The sequence below is a fragment of the Zophobas morio genome, unplaced genomic scaffold (assembly GCF_036711695.1).
Source record: "Zophobas morio isolate AGI-343-1 ecotype UQ-CSIRO unplaced genomic scaffold, CSIRO_AGI_Zmor_V1 ptg000568l, whole genome shotgun sequence".
Lineage (NCBI taxonomy): Eukaryota > Metazoa > Arthropoda > Insecta > Coleoptera > Tenebrionidae > Zophobas > Zophobas morio.
The window spans coordinates 80,002-96,611 of record NW_026972671.1 but is presented as its reverse complement, the minus strand read 5'-3'; the positions used below and the strand labels follow the sequence as shown (position 1 = coordinate 96,611).

Genomic DNA, 16,610 nt, shown 5'->3' with positions numbered 1-16,610 from the left:
GATAAAATTCTTTTACAGTGCGTTTTGGGCTGTAAATAATTATTAAATCGACAGTTTCCAGTTCTTATTTGATAGCTGCTACCACATCGAACTACTTAGAGTAAAGACTGAAAGGGGATTCTGAACCGTTAATATAATTCTGCCAGCAATTAAAAAGACTAATAAACCATAGAAATTTAAAGCACAATAGCAGAATTTGAAAAACTATTACAATAAAAGGAGAAACTAGCCGGTGTTTTTGGTCAAATTAACACTACTTTAAGGTTTATATCTTCTGTGGTTTTTAATTTGTCGTGATTTACAACGTTTTTAAAGACACTTAACCTTCTGCAAAGTTAGCAACGAGATGCAACGGAATGACAATTTACTGTAAAATTTTTCGGGGCGGCTTAGTTCAGGCAAAAGATTCGTTTCTCTTTCGCAATTAGCTCGTTGCAAAACATTTAAGACACTTTCCTTATAAACAGCAGTGATTACAATTTATTTTATTACTATTTTACATTCAGGGCAGCAATGTTTAAACAGATAGAACGTTTCAAGTTATGCATATTGGAGTTTAATAACTTCTTCCCTGAAATACATGAGAAATGTCTCTGCACTCATCTGCGGGTCTTGTCTTACCATCTCGCATATCATAATAAGAGGCTTGACGCCTTCAAAAGGAAGAAGAAAGATATAAAAAAGGACCTCTACCAAGTTGTACCCGCATACCAAGTCGGAAGTTGAGCTGTTCGGCTCGAAGCAGTTGGGCGAGGCGACTAATCTCAGAGCCTTCGAAAAGGTTGATCTCTTTCACTACAGAGGCCACATGTTCTGGGAGCGACAAACAAGGAACAGTTGCATGCGCGTCGAACTCTTGCAGCACTCCCAAGTCGACCATTGTGCCGCGTTGGCTGGTAGTGCCAATAACAAAAAGGCGGCGATGCTGCGGGCATGGGAAAGTTAGCGTCGCCACAGGCTATGAAACGGTGCCTCGGAAGGGACCTGTTTGGGCTGCTTCTTAATCAGCACTAGAAGAGTCTGCAAGACCATATTAGAAAAGCGGGGGCCTATCGGGACGTAGTCTGCCGAGATATATATAATAAAAACGAAACCGTTTCGACGGCGAAAGAAAGGCAAAACTAGACCTAAAAGGCGTTCGATATTGTCTATAACAATGAGACTCAGCGGAGACTTGTACGCATCTTCAAAAGTCTATCGGAGACCAACGCATAAGCTGGTGCCTACACCGAAGTAAACGTGCGACCTTGGTGATAGCCCCGCACTTGGAAGCCTCCGACATCCCGACGTACTGCTCGGGAGACACCAACTTGATGAAGGGATAACCCGAGTTCAGCGCTATCGTAGCGGCAAGAGCAGTTTTACCAGCCCCTGGCAGCCCTGGTCGCACGTTATTATAAAGAAAATTATTTCCAAGTAAGCTGTGGACAAACCGTCGATGAGCAAACTAACGAGGCGAGTGCGGCTGCTGTTCTGAACTTGATTGCAGTAGAGCCGGCCCTCTTCGATGATGTGCTGAATAAGAGATTTGTTTAAGCAAAAGAAGCAGAAAGGCTTATTAGAATAAAAAAAAAAGGGGGGGGGGGGATACTTCGATGTCTGAGTCCCACGTGACAATCCCGTTTTGGGTGCAATCTTTGAAGTCGGCTTCTTGTACGCCAAATGAAGGAGTTACATCTTCAAACGCAGAAACAAAGTCCGCTCTGTAGAGCTTCATGTGCTTGAGGGATTCAACATCGACCTTCCCGAATTCTTTATTCTGCGTTGCCATAATATCATCCTCTTAAACAAATGAACGTAAACATCGACTACATCCACGTGGCGATAAAAGGCATAAGAGGAGGCGGCCTTGATGACGCCTTCTATCTCTGCTCCGCTGTAGTTCTTGGAAAGAGCTGCCAGTTCCTCCAGAGACACGTCTGGGCTAAGCAAGCCATTGTCTCTAATCTGCCGTTCGTGCTGTGCTTAATGGCCCGCGCAAGTCAAGTACGAGTAGGCAGGTGTACGCTTTGAGTGTGGATCGAAAGGATCTGGAGGCGCCCCTTCTCGTCCGGAAGACCAATCTCCATCTGGACTTCGAGTCGCCCTTCACCACGCGGTAGACATTAACATGTTTTAATCTGCGCAAGGAAAGGAGTGACCAGGGCGGAGCAGAGCGCTGTCAATAAGATCCGCACGGTTTGTCATCCCGATGATAAGAACATTGTTTAGACGTTCGTAGCCGTCGATCTGCAGTAAATAACAATAATAGGAAGGCTGGTTACAATAATAATTAACCTTCGCCAGAAGCTGGTTGACGATGTTGTCGCTGACGCTTGTAGAGCCGAGCGACATTCCGCGTTGGCGGCAAATCGCATCAATCTCATCGAAAATAATGATGTGGAGAGCGCTATAGTCGCCGTGTTCAGCCGCCTTTTATAAAAATACATCATAATTTACAGGAAGGAAAACATTATAAAAGTAGCGCGCCTCTTTTTCGGCGTCCGAAAACAATTTTCTTATGTTTTCTTCGGACTGACCGACGTACTTATTCAATATATCGGGACCTGAGTTGTTTTTCAGAGTATCTAATCAAAATTAAAAAATTAAAAAAGAAATAAAACCATTCACGATCTTGGGCGGCCTTGCGTTGAGCATCTTTCCGATTTGTCTAGCCATTAAAGTTTTACCGCACCCGGGGGGCCCATAAAGAAGAATCCCTTACCAAATAAAGGGTTGGGTAGTTTTTAGTATAAATTAAACTTCTGAGCGCAGCATAAGTAGTCATCGCACCTCTCACATGTTGGATTCCAAGCTGGGCGACTAAGTCCGGTGGGAACACGCGCGAGGCAAAGGCCCGCCGGAATATCGTGCGGAACTCTTTATCGAGTCCGCCAATCCCCATTTGCTCAAAATTCCAATCGGGATTGATGAGATTCACCGCGCAAATACTGACAATATAAATATTGCAAGTTTTAGGCAGACTTCTGCTGCTTGCTAACAGTAACTAAACACAAAAAAATCTACTAAAATAAATTCAATCAAACTGAATAAAGTTCTATAAAATAGTGAAAAGTCTAAAGAGGGAGCACCCCGCAGCAGTCCCTTTAATTTTTATAGCAGATCCTTCCGCCTTAACAAAGTCAACGGCTGTTTGCGACATGAGTACTCCAAGATCGGAAGGCTCTCCAACTTCAGAGTGACTCTTTAACATAATAGAAGCAGTTCGAGTAAAAAAAAAAGATTTGTATTAGTGAATAACTTAAACGTAGAAATTGTTAAAATAAAATTTAAATACTTTAAAAAAGTATCATAAAAAGGCGTTTTATATTAATTTATTTGGAAAACAAAACTAATATAATAGAAAAGTAAAATCTTTTTTCAAAAATAAACTTTTTTAAAATTAATACTGAAAATGTTTTATATAATAAAAAATTTAAAAACATTATAGAAATCTTAAAGTAAAAAAATGCTATAAACAGGAATAAGACTTGGAAAAAAAAACAAAAAATAATTTTATTTCTCTCATAAAAGTTTTTAAAAAATAAAATATAAAAAAGGAAACTAAAATATTATTAAAAAAATATTTAATAACTATAAAAAGGGATTATTATTCTATATAATAAAAATTAAGACTTGAAAAGTGAAATAAATATTTTTACGCAAGTATATAAAAATTAGATAAACTTTTCTGGTTCATAAATATACTTACGTAAACTTTACAAAAAATAAGTAAAAGACATATTTTTCTTAACAATAACTTAAAAGGCAGTTTAAAAAAAAATTGAATTAAATAAATTCTTTTGAAATTACATTTTAGCTAAAATAGTTAAAAACGGATTATAGATAAAAATTTATAATAAAATGATAGCATTATTAGTCTGCGCCTCTTTAACTTGGTTAATATTCTATAATATATATAACTTATATAGTCAACGTCACAAGTTGGAAAAAGTAATAAAATAGTTAACGCCGTCCTCCATGGAGTTTTTAAGTTTTTCTAAATCCATTACTTCCAAAGTTTCTACTCTGCAATCTAATTTGATTCCTTTGTGTACCAGTAGCAATAACTGTCCTTTACTTAAAAGAAGATTGGGGAATTTCTATAACATATTGATAAGCAGAAGCTTAATATAGAAAAAACGCCTTAAAATAGAAATAAAATTCTAAGTAAAACTTTCTCAAACCTGTACAAATTCTGCAGCCATTGTTTTGGCGTCGAAAGGTTCAGCAGGAGATTTTTGTTTCTTTTGAAAAAAGTCGATCTATAGCGCAAACATATAGCTATTATATACTAGTCCTAAGCAGAAAAAAATAGTTCAACTTCAAGGTTTATGTGTTTCAAATAATAGTTGCCATTTTTATATTTTGAGATATCAAAAGGGAAAACGTCAACTTCTACGTTTAAAGCAAGTTCGGCCCAATTTCTTTGATGATAAGAAAAAGCTGTATAATTTATATATATGAATTTCGAAGAAAATCCAATAGGTCTATAGTTACCTATTGAGTCAGAAGGTATCTTTGAGTCTTCGAGGAGTGTAAAAAAAAAACTATGAGTCGGATGTTCACTGGTACGAACTTCTATATAGCTTGATTTAAGAAGGTTGGGATGACAAAAAACTGCATTGGTCAGAGCAGCATTTTCATTTGGAGATTTTATTACCTTTAATTTCATAGCATATCGGATGTCTGATAATAATGGGTAAAAGTCACGATAAGCAGTGTTTAAACATAAAAAAGAGATAACTTTTCTTCAACTAAGGCCTCGTTGCAGTATCTCCCAGGGAACCCCCACATCTGCTCTCTCATGCAATATAAAAAATTCGGTTACCATATATATACGCTCAGTACTTAAAAGTTTCCTGGCTTATAACACTGCCTATGAAGAGGTATTTTAAACTTATCATCAGTCAGCTTTCTTTAGCACAAAGCAATTTGGTCCAGAAAATGGATAAGTAGACCTAAAATTTGGCTATTGTTTTCATACAAAAAGACTGCTCGAATTCTTTGTCTTCTACTATGCATATGCTGGAGAATAGACTGTTGTGCGCAAGTTATGCGAGCGAATCATCTGAGAATGTTAAAAAAATTAAAAAGAGAAGATAAGGAAAGGGGAGCAAACAATCAATCTAGGTTACTTGTGCCTTCCTACTCGTCTCTAAACAAATATACAAGCGAGATTATGCAAGTCTCAAACAAGTAAACGAATTACATAGATAAAAATGTAAAAAAAAGGCAAAAGGTAATAAAAACTAGTAAGAAGGAATTTTTTTTTGCAACCCCCCCCCCCCCCGCCTTTACTTTATGTGCTCTTTTCTTTTTAATTTTTTTTACGCAGATAAAAAGATCTTTAAACCAAAATAAATAGGGCTTTAAGATAATTTAGGCTTATTTACCTTATAAAAATAACTTTTTACTTTATAAAAAAGACCAATATTTTCAATTTATGTTTAAAAATATCTTTAAATTAAAGGGTTTACGCAAGAAGCGATAAGCGCGATCTTGTTTAGGTGTTCTAAAAGAGAGTCGTACGTTCCAAGGTAAGTAGCTTTATATATTTTATAACGAATAGCCTTGAATATTTATTTTCTTTATAAAACCTACTCCCTCTTGCAATATTGACTTATGCAACTATTGAGCAGCCTTGCAGTCTTATGAACTATTGGATATACCTCTGAGCACTGCAAATTTTGTCTGAAGTAATACGAAGAAGCCGAAGCTACTTTTTAGATCATTTTATTAGCAAACCAGTCTCGTGGACTGAAAAACCTGAAGGAAAAAACTCGCTTTTATAAGACCCTGAAAAAAGGTAACTTTTTATATGCTCAAACAAAAAGCGCAAAGCGAACGAGCCCCATGGTGCTGATTCAAAGATCTCTCGCGAATTATTATAATTCCCAAAGAGACTCTTTAAAGACCTAATAATAGATATAATATTCAAGTCAGTGGTAAAAGCACAAACCACTTTAATAAAATATACCACTGCGGAAACTCTATGAGCTTTACAGGTGCATGAGGGCTTATATTTAACAGTTGTTTTACTGCCAAGATGGAGGTGTGGAAGCCTCTGTTGTAGTAGTATATGTTGAAATGAAATGCTTAACTTTTCTAAGCAGTAATATTATAAGAAAAACCCGAGCTGGTCCACGAGCCCCAGGGAATGAGCCTGCCGACCAGTCCAGACTCGTCCTTGAGCGATCTCTTCCACTTTCTCGTTATCAAGATTCCTGCCTGTGGCCACGTGTTGTTTAAAGTCTTCGTAGATCTTGTCTAAAAACCAATCAAGTTTATTTTGTTGTTGTTCGTTATAACCGTAACGGCCTGTTGGTGAAGACATATAAATTTAATTAGAAAAAAAACTATTATCCAAAGTTTTTCATCAAAAAATTCCTGTGAAAAATGTTGCATTTTCATGTGTATTTAAATCGTCCCAATCCACTCCAAGTTTGTTCCATAGTTGGGTGGTCCCGAACTTTCCAAAGACAACACCAATGGAACCTATTTTTATAAAAATAAATAGAATAAAGATATTATTTAAGATGCGTAAAGGAGTTTACTAGTAATACACTAAGGAATACCGGTGAGGGTCAAAGGATGAGCAACGATGCGGCTGCACCGGCAGGAGACGAAGTACCCGCCTGAAGCAGCCACGTTGCCCATGCTCACTACTACAGGCTTCTTGGCCGTTTGGGCCGCATAGGCCACCTATTTATGAAAAACAGCTGTAGAATAAGATAAAATGCGCAGACTTAATTATGAAGAACTAACAACTGCTGAGATTGCGTCCGAGGCCACGTAGCTCCCGCCGCCAGTGTCAACCCTGAGCAAAATGGCAGAAATGCGCTCATCTTCGCAGGCTGAAAGGAGGGCCTAGAAATGTAGAAAAGAGAATCACGGAGTAGCACGAGGGCAGGAGGGTGCGGGAAGAGACGCCACCTTAGAAACACAGTCACTTCCGCTGGTGCGGCCGGGGACCCCTTTCCCTGTTAGTATGCTGCCGCGTAAGTATATGAGAGCCACTCTTGGGGACCCTGCGTGGCGGAAGTGGGGGAATTCGAAATTCACATCCACAAGAACGAAAGCACTCGTTCACCTAATAGACGCCGTGCCAACCACGGAAAATAACTATGGACCCTTTTATACACGCACTTTGGGATCATCAACGAGAAATCACGTGGGTTTTTATAGTAGTGCTGGAGAAAAAGAAGATTCCTGTTTCTAATAAAATCCTAAGAAAAAAGAAGAGCTACTTAAAACGGCCATTTTTTTCGTCCAAAGACGGATTAGTAAAACCAGTTCGTAGAATTGATGCAGATAAATGGCGTCATCTATAAGTTTCCATTTCTTTGCCTCTTCAGAAGACAAAAATATTCCTTCTATCAATTTTTTCAAATCCTTTATAACATACAATAATGGTAAAACTAACGTGTGATACTACAGTAAATAAAAAACCTCAGGAGCGATCCTACGGCGAGCAATAATCTCATCAGTTATTTCTTGAATTACAACTTCCAATACCCCCTAAGTCATAAATTTCTTTAATAAATCAATAACTTTAATTATTATCAATACCGCTACTGCTTCCTTGTGCTCGTCCGTGAATTTTGTCTCGGTAAATAAATTTTTCATATTTTTATACTCTTTTCTTTATATAAAACACAAGTCTCATAATTTAGTAATAACCAAACATAAACAAACCTGCTTTCCAAATACGGGACTAAACCGAGTTTTTCTAAGAATCGCTTTACAAAAGGTTGCTCAATTATCAACCCTACCCATCTTTAACTTACTTACTTTAAAAAATATATATAAAGCAAAATATAAAACCTGCAAAGTTTAGTTCACCACTAGGTTGCAAGTAAACCTGTTCAAAAGCAGTGGCCAGGTAATAAGCAAAAATTCCATTAAAACCTTCTCCGAAAGAGTTGGAAAAACAACAGGTGAACTTTCCTTTCCGTGAAAAATTAGTGATGGACTCTAACGTTACAAGATAAATAAGACAACTTTTAAAAATAATCAAGTTTACGTTTACCTCGAAGTTCCTGAATAGCAGCCAAGCCAAGTGTCGTCACATAAGAGCCGTTGCCCAAGTAGCAAACAAGCCCACTAACCCGCTTATCAAGGCCTGCCTAAAAATTTAAAATTAAAAAGCAAGTTGACATGACAACAGTGGCTTTAAGTAAAATTAAAAACCTTTTCAAGACAAGTGAAAAATTCGAAAATGGACATGGAGTTATTATAAAATAATAACTTTGTTATCGGGTCACCAGAAACATGCTCCTAGACGTTAACAAATAAACGTAAAAATGAAAAACACAAGATATTCTAAAAAAAGTGATAAATCTAACTCGTAGCTTTAATCCGTGACTAAAGTCAACTTCCAGTATACACTCTTCGGTATTATATAAATAATAGTCAAGTTAAATTAGTTTTAGAATGTTAAGACCTCTTTTTACCCGTCGTCTTCTAATTAACAAATTTAAAGGAAACAAAATGAGTAACAGTGTTGAGAATAATACGCTCATAACGCCGAAATGTGAAAAGAGTGTGATCAATAAATGTCCCAATATAGTTGTAAATTCTAAAAGCTGTGTTATAACTAGAGAGATAAGATGTGTTTTGTGTGAGCAAAGAGTTGTTAAAAAAAATTTCCTGATTACTATAAGGAAATAATCCTAAAGTCAAGTTATTCAAAATTATTGTTAAACGATTTATAAAGTTGACCAAAATTGACGCCGGAAGAATGCCAAAGTAACAAGCCCAATGACTCAGTTGTCCTGGCAGAAGGAGTGTGTCCGCAAGGTACGAAGAACTCAGTTATTCTGCCACTTTTCTATGTGAGACCTTACGCGCATGCCCACCATTCTTATAATATTTTTTAGAAGAAATGAAATCTATTATATTCTCAAAAAAATTTTTTACTGGTAAGTAGTGCAAATCTCAAACGGAAAATACTAGTGCCATTGTTATAATTTTTTATTTTGAGTGTAAGGACTAAGAATGTTTTAATTAACACTACTGGATAAATACCTAATATATTTCCTTGTTCGAGTGGCACCTAGCCTTACTGTGGCAACTATAACTCTTTGGTGAACGTTAAAGTAATACAGTTTGAAGCGCTACGTAATAAAAAATTACACCGCTATGCTATGGCATATATGGGGCGATAGTAATAACAAAAAGTGATACAATAGTTTAATCTACAAAAAATTTGTTGAATTATGTTTGAGAAATGATATAATTGTTGATCTTTAATTGAAAAGGTAAGTACACTAATAGTTTTTGGACCAAGTAAATAATTAATATATTAAATAACCTCTATGAGCCCTATAAACAACGTTTTGAGGGGTACCTCAGCATTAAATGTTGCTTAATACCTAGTGAAACCCAAAAAAAACATAGGGAGTTTTCACTTTCATTTTTCTGCTTCGTTTTCTATTTTATTCTCTATCGCTTTTCGTTGTTATGAGCACGAATTTATATATATACTCCACCTTGTGCGTAATTGTGTCCTAGCTCTACTAAAATGAAGCTTATAGATCGACCAGCCGAAACTTTATGCTGTAGGTTTTTACTGCTGCGATTCATTATTACCCCTTGTAGCATCAAGGAGGGTGACCTAAAATTATCCAAGTCTATTTTTTTCCTTAGTTCCGCAAATAATCAAAAAATGAACTCAGTTTATTTTAAATGCATAGAGATGGGTAAAAGAAATTGATAATATTCATTTTTCACAAATTGTAAACAAAATAGAAAGATAATAGTTACTCTGCTTCTCCTGTGACTTCCTTCAGTTAGTTTTCGCACATGAAAACTTACTTTCTTGGAATGCTTTCCGCACTCGTCCCTTCTACAACCGATACAAACGATCATTATTTTCTCTAATTTTGATGTTTTTAGCACAGAACACTTGATAAAGCAGAAGTTACCGTTATCTTTTCTCTTTTAATACCTTTCATCGCCACAGTTACATTTTTGATAAGACAGTATATTTTGTGCGCGCAAAGAGGTTCAGTCCCAGTGCTTGCAAAAGAGGAATGCCTCCAATATGAATTTTTCCCTGTTCCAATTTTTGAAACTCTTAATTAGTAGGGTGTAAGAAAATACCAGTACTTAAATGATGGCGTCAGTTTCTGGGTTCAAAAAAAATTAAATTATGCAAGTATTTATTGGATGTTGAATTTGCGGTATTTAAGTTCTCAAAATAAAGCTGTAAAGGAACTACTTTTTTTTAGGCTAATCCTCACGTTTAGATGTAGACGCCCTAGTTTACCTTTTTGAATATGTGCAGCCAGACATACATATCATATTGGAACGCCGGTTACTATTTGCAAAACAGTCGTACATATGAAAAGCATTGGAAGAGCAATGACTCAGCATACTAAAAGCTCTACCTGCTTTTGGTTTGATACCTCTAATTATGACTAACTATACCTTAAAACCTGTATTCGGGCCTTTTGGTATGATTTTAGCTATGATCTCTATTTAATAAAAAAAAGTTAAATTTATCTTCTAGATCCTTTTACTATTGAAAATCTCATAATCTCAGTCGGTCTCTCTAATAAACATAAACATAAAACCAAATAAATTTATTGATTAATATATTCTGTCATGTCAAGTATGTGTCACACCCTCTGTAGATTATATGATTCCAATTACAGTGCGCAGTTAAAAAAAATGGTGATTCCATCGAGCGTATGCTCTTTGCGTTTAAATTATTTTTAACTGGTAGATTTTTTTTTCATCTATAAAGATTGTTTTAAATTATATATATATATTCATTTTAATTAAATAAAAACAAGATTTTCTTTCATTTTCGTGGTATCTTTTCACTCTATAGGACTGTAAAGAAATTTTAGCTTTATTATATAAAGATCCAGTTTAGTATATTTTTTTGGTCTATAGGGGTCGACCAAAGTGTTAATAGTAACTGTCTACAGGGTAGCTGGTTGGGAGCTTAACGTCTAGCGGGCGTGTGTATTATTAAAATAGCCTACAAGCTTTGAAGGAAGTTTTAAACATCCTCATTGTTAACATTATATAAATTCAAAAGCATACCACACCTAAAAGTTTTTAAAAATCTGTTTTTTTTGTAATATAAAAAAAAAAAGGGGGTAAACTCTAACAACCTTAACTAATTTTTAAAACCTCCACTAATGCTAGTTAACTAAATTCATTAATTGACTACGTAAATCTTAAAAAGATTTTGCCTTCCTCAATGCTCTTATTACTATTTTTTACATCCTTTTTATAAATAAAATGTTTGAAAATTTAATTTATAACCTCCGTCACCAAAAAATAAGTTATTATCCACCTTATACTTTTAACTCGAGCTATTTGACTACTTACCCTATAAATCGTGACATCTATACTAATAACTTTAGGGGCCTCTCTACTTAATCTAGGGTGACATGAAAAAAATTGCTTATAGAAAAGAACTCGAAGAACTCTTATTTTGCCTTATACTTAAATCGCACCTTGTAATTTAGTTTCTGCGACACTCTTGTTATAACCATAAGGTTCGAGTTCATAAATATAAAAGCCAACTTTAAGTAATGTATATAATCATGTTTCAAGCACCTGCTGAACTTCTCACACTACTTTAAAGTTAACTCTAATTACCCGAAGTATACAAGATCCCTAGATAAAATGCGCGACTCTTGCCCAACAGTGGAAAATTAGTAATCATTATCATTACGCACCTGCAACGAAATGGGATATTTCAAGGAAATTTTAGTAACATTAAGTTAAGTTGTTTTATTACCACTTAGATAATCTACTCATAAATAGATTAATAATTGGTGGCTGCGCACTCCAGTTCTTAACATTTGGCTATATATCACTTTTAAGTCTGTGTATAGGCACCAGGTACTCTACTGACACCTTTCGCGCCCTCCCCCTGTGTTATGGCCGCAGGCGGAGTAACAAGCTTGTATTTTTAAGCCCTTCGGATATGTTGCATCTTTTTTTTTTCACAAAAAATTGTAAGTATTCTAACTGAGTGATATTAGTTATTATTTTCAATTAATTTTTTTTTTAATCGGAAGTGGGTATTTATATAACATACGTAACTATTAAAGAGGCTGCGATTCTTTGTTTTTTTTGTTCGTCCTTATTTAACTTATTTTTTAATTACTGAATAGTTAATCTAGAGTGCCAGTTAATATCTTGAAACCTAAACTCGTGCACTACCCAATAGTACCCTTTTACTTAATTATAGCTTTTTTTAAACCTGTAACACAGTTACTCAATTCTTAAAGCTTTATAACTAAATCAAGCATTTTGAATTGAAGGAAGAGCGGCTTAGTGGATAGAACAAATTTTGCATGTGCTCTAACTTCATATTGGAAATTTTTAAAGTTTGTAAATTAAAAACTTTGAAAAAACTTTATTTAAAACCTTCCTTGCAACGGGCGCTGGGCTAGAGTTGAGATTAGGATTATGCAAGCTTATTAAAGATTACGTTTTTAAAAATAACTTTAAATTCAGCAATGCAAGGTTAGCATACAAAAGTTACGCTCTGCGACCCGCTACGTTAGAGTGGTGGCCGTACAAAATGATTTGTGGTTTTAGCTAATTATCAAGCTACTTATTTTTAAAGTTTACCTCAATTACAGGGTAAGGCATACAGCAATATAGCTGCTTTAAATCATTACTCCACAATAGTTAAGTGAATAAGAGTAGGCTTCTGTTTTTTATGTGGGTTTTTAAAGTGAACCTCAAGTAATCTTAATAAAATTATTACTGCGTCTCCCCATCACACCCATTTGTAGTCGCAAAACATTTTAAGACTATCCTTTTGATAAAAGAGATAAAATCCTAGTAAAAAGAGAATTTGATAGTGCTTGCATAAATGTGTTTAAGTTAAAGTGGTAAGCCTTTTAAGTTTATTAATTGATTACTGCCCGTATAAAATTACGCGTTTAAGTTAAGAACAATCTTATATGATTATATTTTTTAAGTAAACCACTTTACATTGAACTTTCTTAGAGATTTGAAAAGCAATATATAAACAATGGCAAAAAAGGTTAACTACCCATATCTAAGAGAGACATTATTCAAATAAAAGAGATGACTGAATTTATTACTTAATCTCAAAAGACTGCTTACTTTTTTTGCAAAATATAAATACATAACATAAGAACAATATATAAAAGTTTTAAGACTTTAATAAGGAAAGTGGAAGATTACTTACTTTGCATGAACCTGTTTCTTATGTTGTTCTAAAGAAAATTCTTTCTTAAACTTTTTCGAGCAAACCGGACAAGCAATAGTTTCATTGTCAGTCTTTTTGTCTTTGATTTCGATTTTAACGCTGTTATCCTTTTTGCTTCCTTTTAAAGGTTGTTTGCTATCCTTTTTTAGCTTTTTGTTTTCCCTTTTAACTTCCACCTCCTTTTCGTCATCAGTGTCCTCTTCCTCGTCCTCGTCCTCGTCCTTACCCTCCTCATCTTCTTCTTCATTCTCCTCATCCTCCTCATCTTCCTCATCGTCCTCATCGTCGTCTTCATCCTCATCTTCGTCTTCATCACTCAACTCTTCGATTTTACTATCTTCATGGTAGCTCTCATCATCATCGTCGTCCAAGTTGCCGGCCTCTTCAAAAAAACGTTTCTTTAGTATGAGTGCTGAAAAACAAAAAGTTTTACAGCACAACTAAGTGAATATAAATTTAATGAAAAGCAAAAAACTACGAAATACCAAATTCATTTTTCTTACTGCCATTAGCTAAAAAGCCATCAGAAGACTTCACTCTAAAAAAAAAGTTAAAGTTGGGTTTCAACATACCGTCAATATAAATTTTACCGCTTAGGATTAGCACTCTTTCCTTCATTAGCGAGAGTATTACGCTTTACAACTTCGTCTTCGCTATCACTTTCTAAACATATAATATAAACTTGTAGCTCTCACAACAATAACAAGCGAAAACCTTCATAATCCATAAGGCCATCTTCGATCTAGTAGTAGACAATTAATAAGCTCATAGTATAATCAGGCAAGAACTTACGTTGTCCCGAATTTCCAAAGTCTCAAGATAGCCGATTAAATGAATTTCACTAATTAAATCCATTTAAGTAAAAAAATACTTCTTAATATAGTAAGGTTACTTGTTTCCACCTTCAACTTCAAATTTAACATCGTCTGAATAGCGAAGGTCCAGAGAAATATTAGGGCTAATTTTAAAAATGAATAAAGAATCAACTCACAATAAAGCTAACTTCTTACCAAGAATCAACGGTTAATGTTGCTATGGTAAAAGTCTTATGGCTATCCTCAACAGGCACTGTACAGCTTAACGTATGTGGTTTTTTATCAGTGGCATTAGGGCCAAATGTCGCCTTAAGTTTGTATTATTAAAATATCCTCTTTCCCTGGAAATACCAAAAAAATACTCACATGTGTTATGTGTAAAATCGTTTCAACTTCTTCAGATGATGCATCGGTATACTCGTAAAATTTCTTTTGAGAAACAACTGCGCCGTAAAAATCAAACATCTTTTCTCAAGGGGTATCAAGTAACTAATAAGTTGTATAAGAGACATAAATAGCATTTCTTTACAAAAAACAAATAAAACCTATAAAATAATAAAAAGGCAAACCGAAAGGAGTAAAAGGGGTGACAGTAAAAAGTATAAGTCAAGAATATATTATTTATATTAACAATCTGTTGAGTAGAGGAGCGGCCATGTGAAAATTATGGCACGTGAGCAAATTCTTTGCACGTTGTAGGGGGCCAAGTTGGTCACCATAAGGCAGTGAACGTCACAGTTTATTTAAGCACTCAAAGTGAACTGTTTTGTATTGTATTATACCATTTTTGTTTACATACAGTATCAAGTTATATGTTATACCTGCTACAATCGCAATAGGCTATTAATAGGTGACTTGTTTGGTGAATGGTCAAATTTGTTTAACCAGTCTGGGTAAAATTATTATGATTAATTAAGTGCTCTATTTTTACAATTGTTACAAATTTTTTTTATTATATAGCGTTTATCATCATAAATTTAGTTTGCCCAGTTTAAGAGGTTGTGTTAATTCATTTTGGCTAATTGTTTAATTTTGTTTTAAATTTAATCTTTATTGTTTTCTTTGAGCGTAGGCAAGGTTTATTGTAACCTTGAATAGTCAATTTATCGAAAGGTATTATAATTATGGATCCAGTTTATCTTTTGAAAACGTCAGTCACCTGTTCTGCTAGTCTTTATCAGGTCGTGTTTACAGAAGGTGTCTTATTGTTACTGGGCAGAGATAAGTTTCAGAGTTAGAATATAGAAGTGAAGATTGACTATTATACTTACCTGCTCTTATTGATTGGCCATAAGTCTTTTAATATTTTATTAATCTTGATTAGCAGTCTTGTTATAAAATTGTGATTTTAAAGTTACTCTCTTTTGCCTTATATATTCGTCATACAAATATTTTCGTGTTGGATGACAAGCCTTATTATTGTTTTGAGTTATAAAAAGCCGAGTTGAAATTACCTTCTTACTGTATGCTATAACATGGTATATTGTCCTTTTTGCTGGTTTCGTTGTCTTAAATAGAGTTTTTATAAATTCTACACCATTTGAGGGGAAGAAGTATTATATTCTCTCCTTTTTTTCTTGAGGATGCAGAAAATTGTAATTTCCACGCGCGTTGTATGTCATTTTATTTTTAGTGTATGGTATAAAGTTCTTTAAATTTTTTTTTTTCACGGCCAAGCGGTTAGTTTTTTGTGTACGTTAAGGAACATTTGATTCACTATTATGTAGACGAATAAAATCAGAGTAGAGTATAAACGGTGTTTTTTGTATATTTTATTTAGTTCCATTCATTAATATGTTTGGGTAGATTGTTTTATAAGCGTACCTTTACATTGTTTTTTTAACGATTTAACAGCTCTTGACTCAGTATGCTGGGAATGTAACGAGATAGAAAAATTAAACTGATTACCATGAATTAAAAAAAATAAAGGAAGGCTCGATTTTTTTTAATGTTTATAAATTTTTGGAAGGCGTTTTAAAATTTATTACTAATTGAGTTAAGCAGTAAAACGCAGTTGATTCGGGCATGTATCGAATAAATAAATTCTTTTGTTAGGATTTATTACTTTTTCCCTCTTAATTAGAGCATCCACTTTTTATCGTGGTGGAAAATCTGTCAACCTTTTAGTCTTATTAATTCGAACCTCTATTTATGTGTAGGCATGCATAAAGCCATTTTACTGCACTTTGTAACTTAATCTATATAATATTTAGTTATACTTTATAGCACATCTATGTTTTTAAATATCATGTTTTTTTATTTAATAAAAATAATAGGGTTTTATGGCATTGTTGCAGATCCTTTTTTTAATAATTATACCCTTTTAAGTAAATGTCATCTCTTTGTTCTTTTTTATTTAATAACAATAATAGGGTTTCATGAATAGTAGTATTTTTCTTTTTTTAATAGCTATACCCTTTTAAGCAAATACCTTTTAATAATCTCTTCTGGTTTACACTGAGGTTGTCTCTATTCAGCAACTCGCACACAAATATTCTATTTTTTGGATGCCCTAAATCTTGTTTAATTCTAACCATAGCCCCCATTTGTTTTTTTCAACTGATTTCTGTCTCAATTGCTATATATATGTAGCAACCAAT

General features: G+C 34.4%; 3 protein-coding genes and 2 long non-coding RNA genes across 7 annotated transcripts; 1 reads left to right on the top strand and 4 right to left on the bottom strand.

Moving 5' to 3' along the window:
- Positions 1-470: 470 nt before the first annotated feature.
- On the bottom strand, positions 471-4,772 carry LOC135121322 (vesicle-fusing ATPase-like). Of its 2 annotated transcripts, XM_064045639.1 has the most exons (20): positions 4,727-4,772; positions 4,480-4,668; positions 4,304-4,425; positions 4,167-4,244; positions 3,951-4,082; positions 3,072-3,184; positions 2,773-2,930; positions 2,604-2,699; positions 2,470-2,546; positions 2,278-2,412; positions 2,142-2,229; positions 2,007-2,086; positions 1,813-1,947; positions 1,592-1,759; positions 1,434-1,515; positions 1,247-1,380; positions 1,128-1,194; positions 985-1,064; positions 712-925; positions 471-653 (listed from the first exon to the last, which is right to left on the bottom strand). In XM_064045639.1, the coding sequence occupies exons 2-20, from the start codon at positions 4,652-4,654 to the stop codon at positions 541-543; spliced, it is 2,247 nt and encodes a 748-aa protein (XP_063901709.1). In that variant the 5' UTR covers positions 4,655-4,668; positions 4,727-4,772; the 3' UTR covers positions 471-540. The 2 variants fall into 2 exon arrangements, with proteins under 2 accessions (XP_063901709.1, XP_063901710.1); XM_064045640.1 differs by lacking the exons at positions 4,304-4,425; positions 4,480-4,668; positions 4,727-4,772 and having other exon boundaries at positions 3,951-4,106; positions 4,167-4,210.
- A 1,009-nt stretch (positions 4,773-5,781) lies between these two features.
- On the bottom strand, positions 5,782-6,298 carry LOC135121320 (uncharacterized). The gene is made up of 3 exons (XR_010278922.1): positions 6,114-6,298; positions 5,960-6,046; positions 5,782-5,897 (listed from the first exon to the last, which is right to left on the bottom strand). It is a non-coding gene; the product is annotated as an uncharacterized LOC135121320 (long non-coding RNA).
- A 60-nt stretch (positions 6,299-6,358) lies between these two features.
- On the bottom strand, positions 6,359-8,741 carry LOC135121327 (uncharacterized). Its single transcript, XM_064045646.1, has 15 exons — positions 8,704-8,741; positions 8,426-8,654; positions 8,328-8,371; positions 8,173-8,259; positions 8,012-8,108; positions 7,807-7,956; positions 7,678-7,750; positions 7,552-7,624; positions 7,432-7,500; positions 7,273-7,374; positions 7,073-7,208; positions 6,916-7,010; positions 6,748-6,849; positions 6,558-6,684; positions 6,359-6,477 (listed from the first exon to the last, which is right to left on the bottom strand). The coding sequence occupies exons 2-15, from the start codon at positions 8,502-8,504 to the stop codon at positions 6,359-6,361; spliced, it is 1,353 nt and encodes a 450-aa protein (XP_063901716.1). The 5' UTR covers positions 8,505-8,654; positions 8,704-8,741.
- A 4,389-nt stretch (positions 8,742-13,130) lies between these two features.
- Positions 13,131-14,603, bottom strand: LOC135121352 (glutamic acid-rich protein-like). Of its 2 annotated transcripts, none has more exons than XM_064045666.1 (9): positions 14,580-14,603; positions 14,377-14,499; positions 14,206-14,318; positions 14,088-14,153; positions 13,988-14,036; positions 13,910-13,937; positions 13,786-13,858; positions 13,681-13,733; positions 13,131-13,607 (listed from the first exon to the last, which is right to left on the bottom strand). In XM_064045666.1, exons 2-9 carry the CDS (start codon positions 14,473-14,475, stop codon positions 13,171-13,173), a joined length of 918 nt encoding a protein of 305 aa, XP_063901736.1. In that variant the 5' UTR covers positions 14,476-14,499; positions 14,580-14,603; the 3' UTR covers positions 13,131-13,170. The 2 variants fall into 2 exon arrangements, with proteins under 2 accessions (XP_063901736.1, XP_063901737.1); XM_064045667.1 differs by having other exon boundaries at positions 13,131-13,577.
- Positions 14,604-14,817: 214 nt separating this feature from the next.
- On the top strand, positions 14,818-15,280 carry LOC135121323 (uncharacterized). Its single transcript, XR_010278924.1, has 3 exons — positions 14,818-14,903; positions 14,971-15,008; positions 15,083-15,280. It is a non-coding gene; the product is annotated as an uncharacterized LOC135121323 (long non-coding RNA).
- The last annotated feature ends 1,330 nt before the right edge of the window (positions 15,281-16,610 follow it).

Coding starts and splice junctions, on each gene's coding strand:
- LOC135121322 (XM_064045639.1), bottom strand. CDS start 4,654: ATGAAATTAAAGGTAATAAAATCTCCAAATGAAAATGCTGCTCTGACC. Junction 4,426..4,479: donor GATACCTTCTGACTCAATAG/GTAACTATAGAC, acceptor TAAATTATACAG/CTTTTTCTTATCATCAAAGA. Junction 2,547..2,603: donor GCCGCCCAAGATCGTGAATG/GTTTTATTTCTT, acceptor AAAACAACTCAG/GTCCCGATATATTGAATAAG.
- LOC135121327 (XM_064045646.1), bottom strand. CDS start 8,504: ATGAGCGTATTATTCTCAACACTGTTACTCATTTTGTTTCCTTTAAAT. Junction 7,375..7,431: donor GCCGTAGGATCGCTCCTGAG/GTTTTTTATTTA, acceptor TATGTTATAAAG/GATTTGAAAAAATTGATAGA. Junction 6,685..6,747: donor CGGACGCAATCTCAGCAGTT/GTTAGTTCTTCA, acceptor TTTCATAAATAG/GTGGCCTATGCGGCCCAAAC.
- LOC135121352 (XM_064045666.1), bottom strand. CDS start 14,475: ATGTTTGATTTTTACGGCGCAGTTGTTTCTCAAAAGAAATTTTACGAG. Junction 14,319..14,376: donor CGATTTTACACATAACACAT/GTGAGTATTTTT, acceptor TACAAACTTAAG/GCGACATTTGGCCCTAATGC. Junction 13,859..13,909: donor TGGCCTTATGGATTATGAAG/GTTTTCGCTTGT, acceptor TTATATGTTTAG/AAAGTGATAGCGAAGACGAA.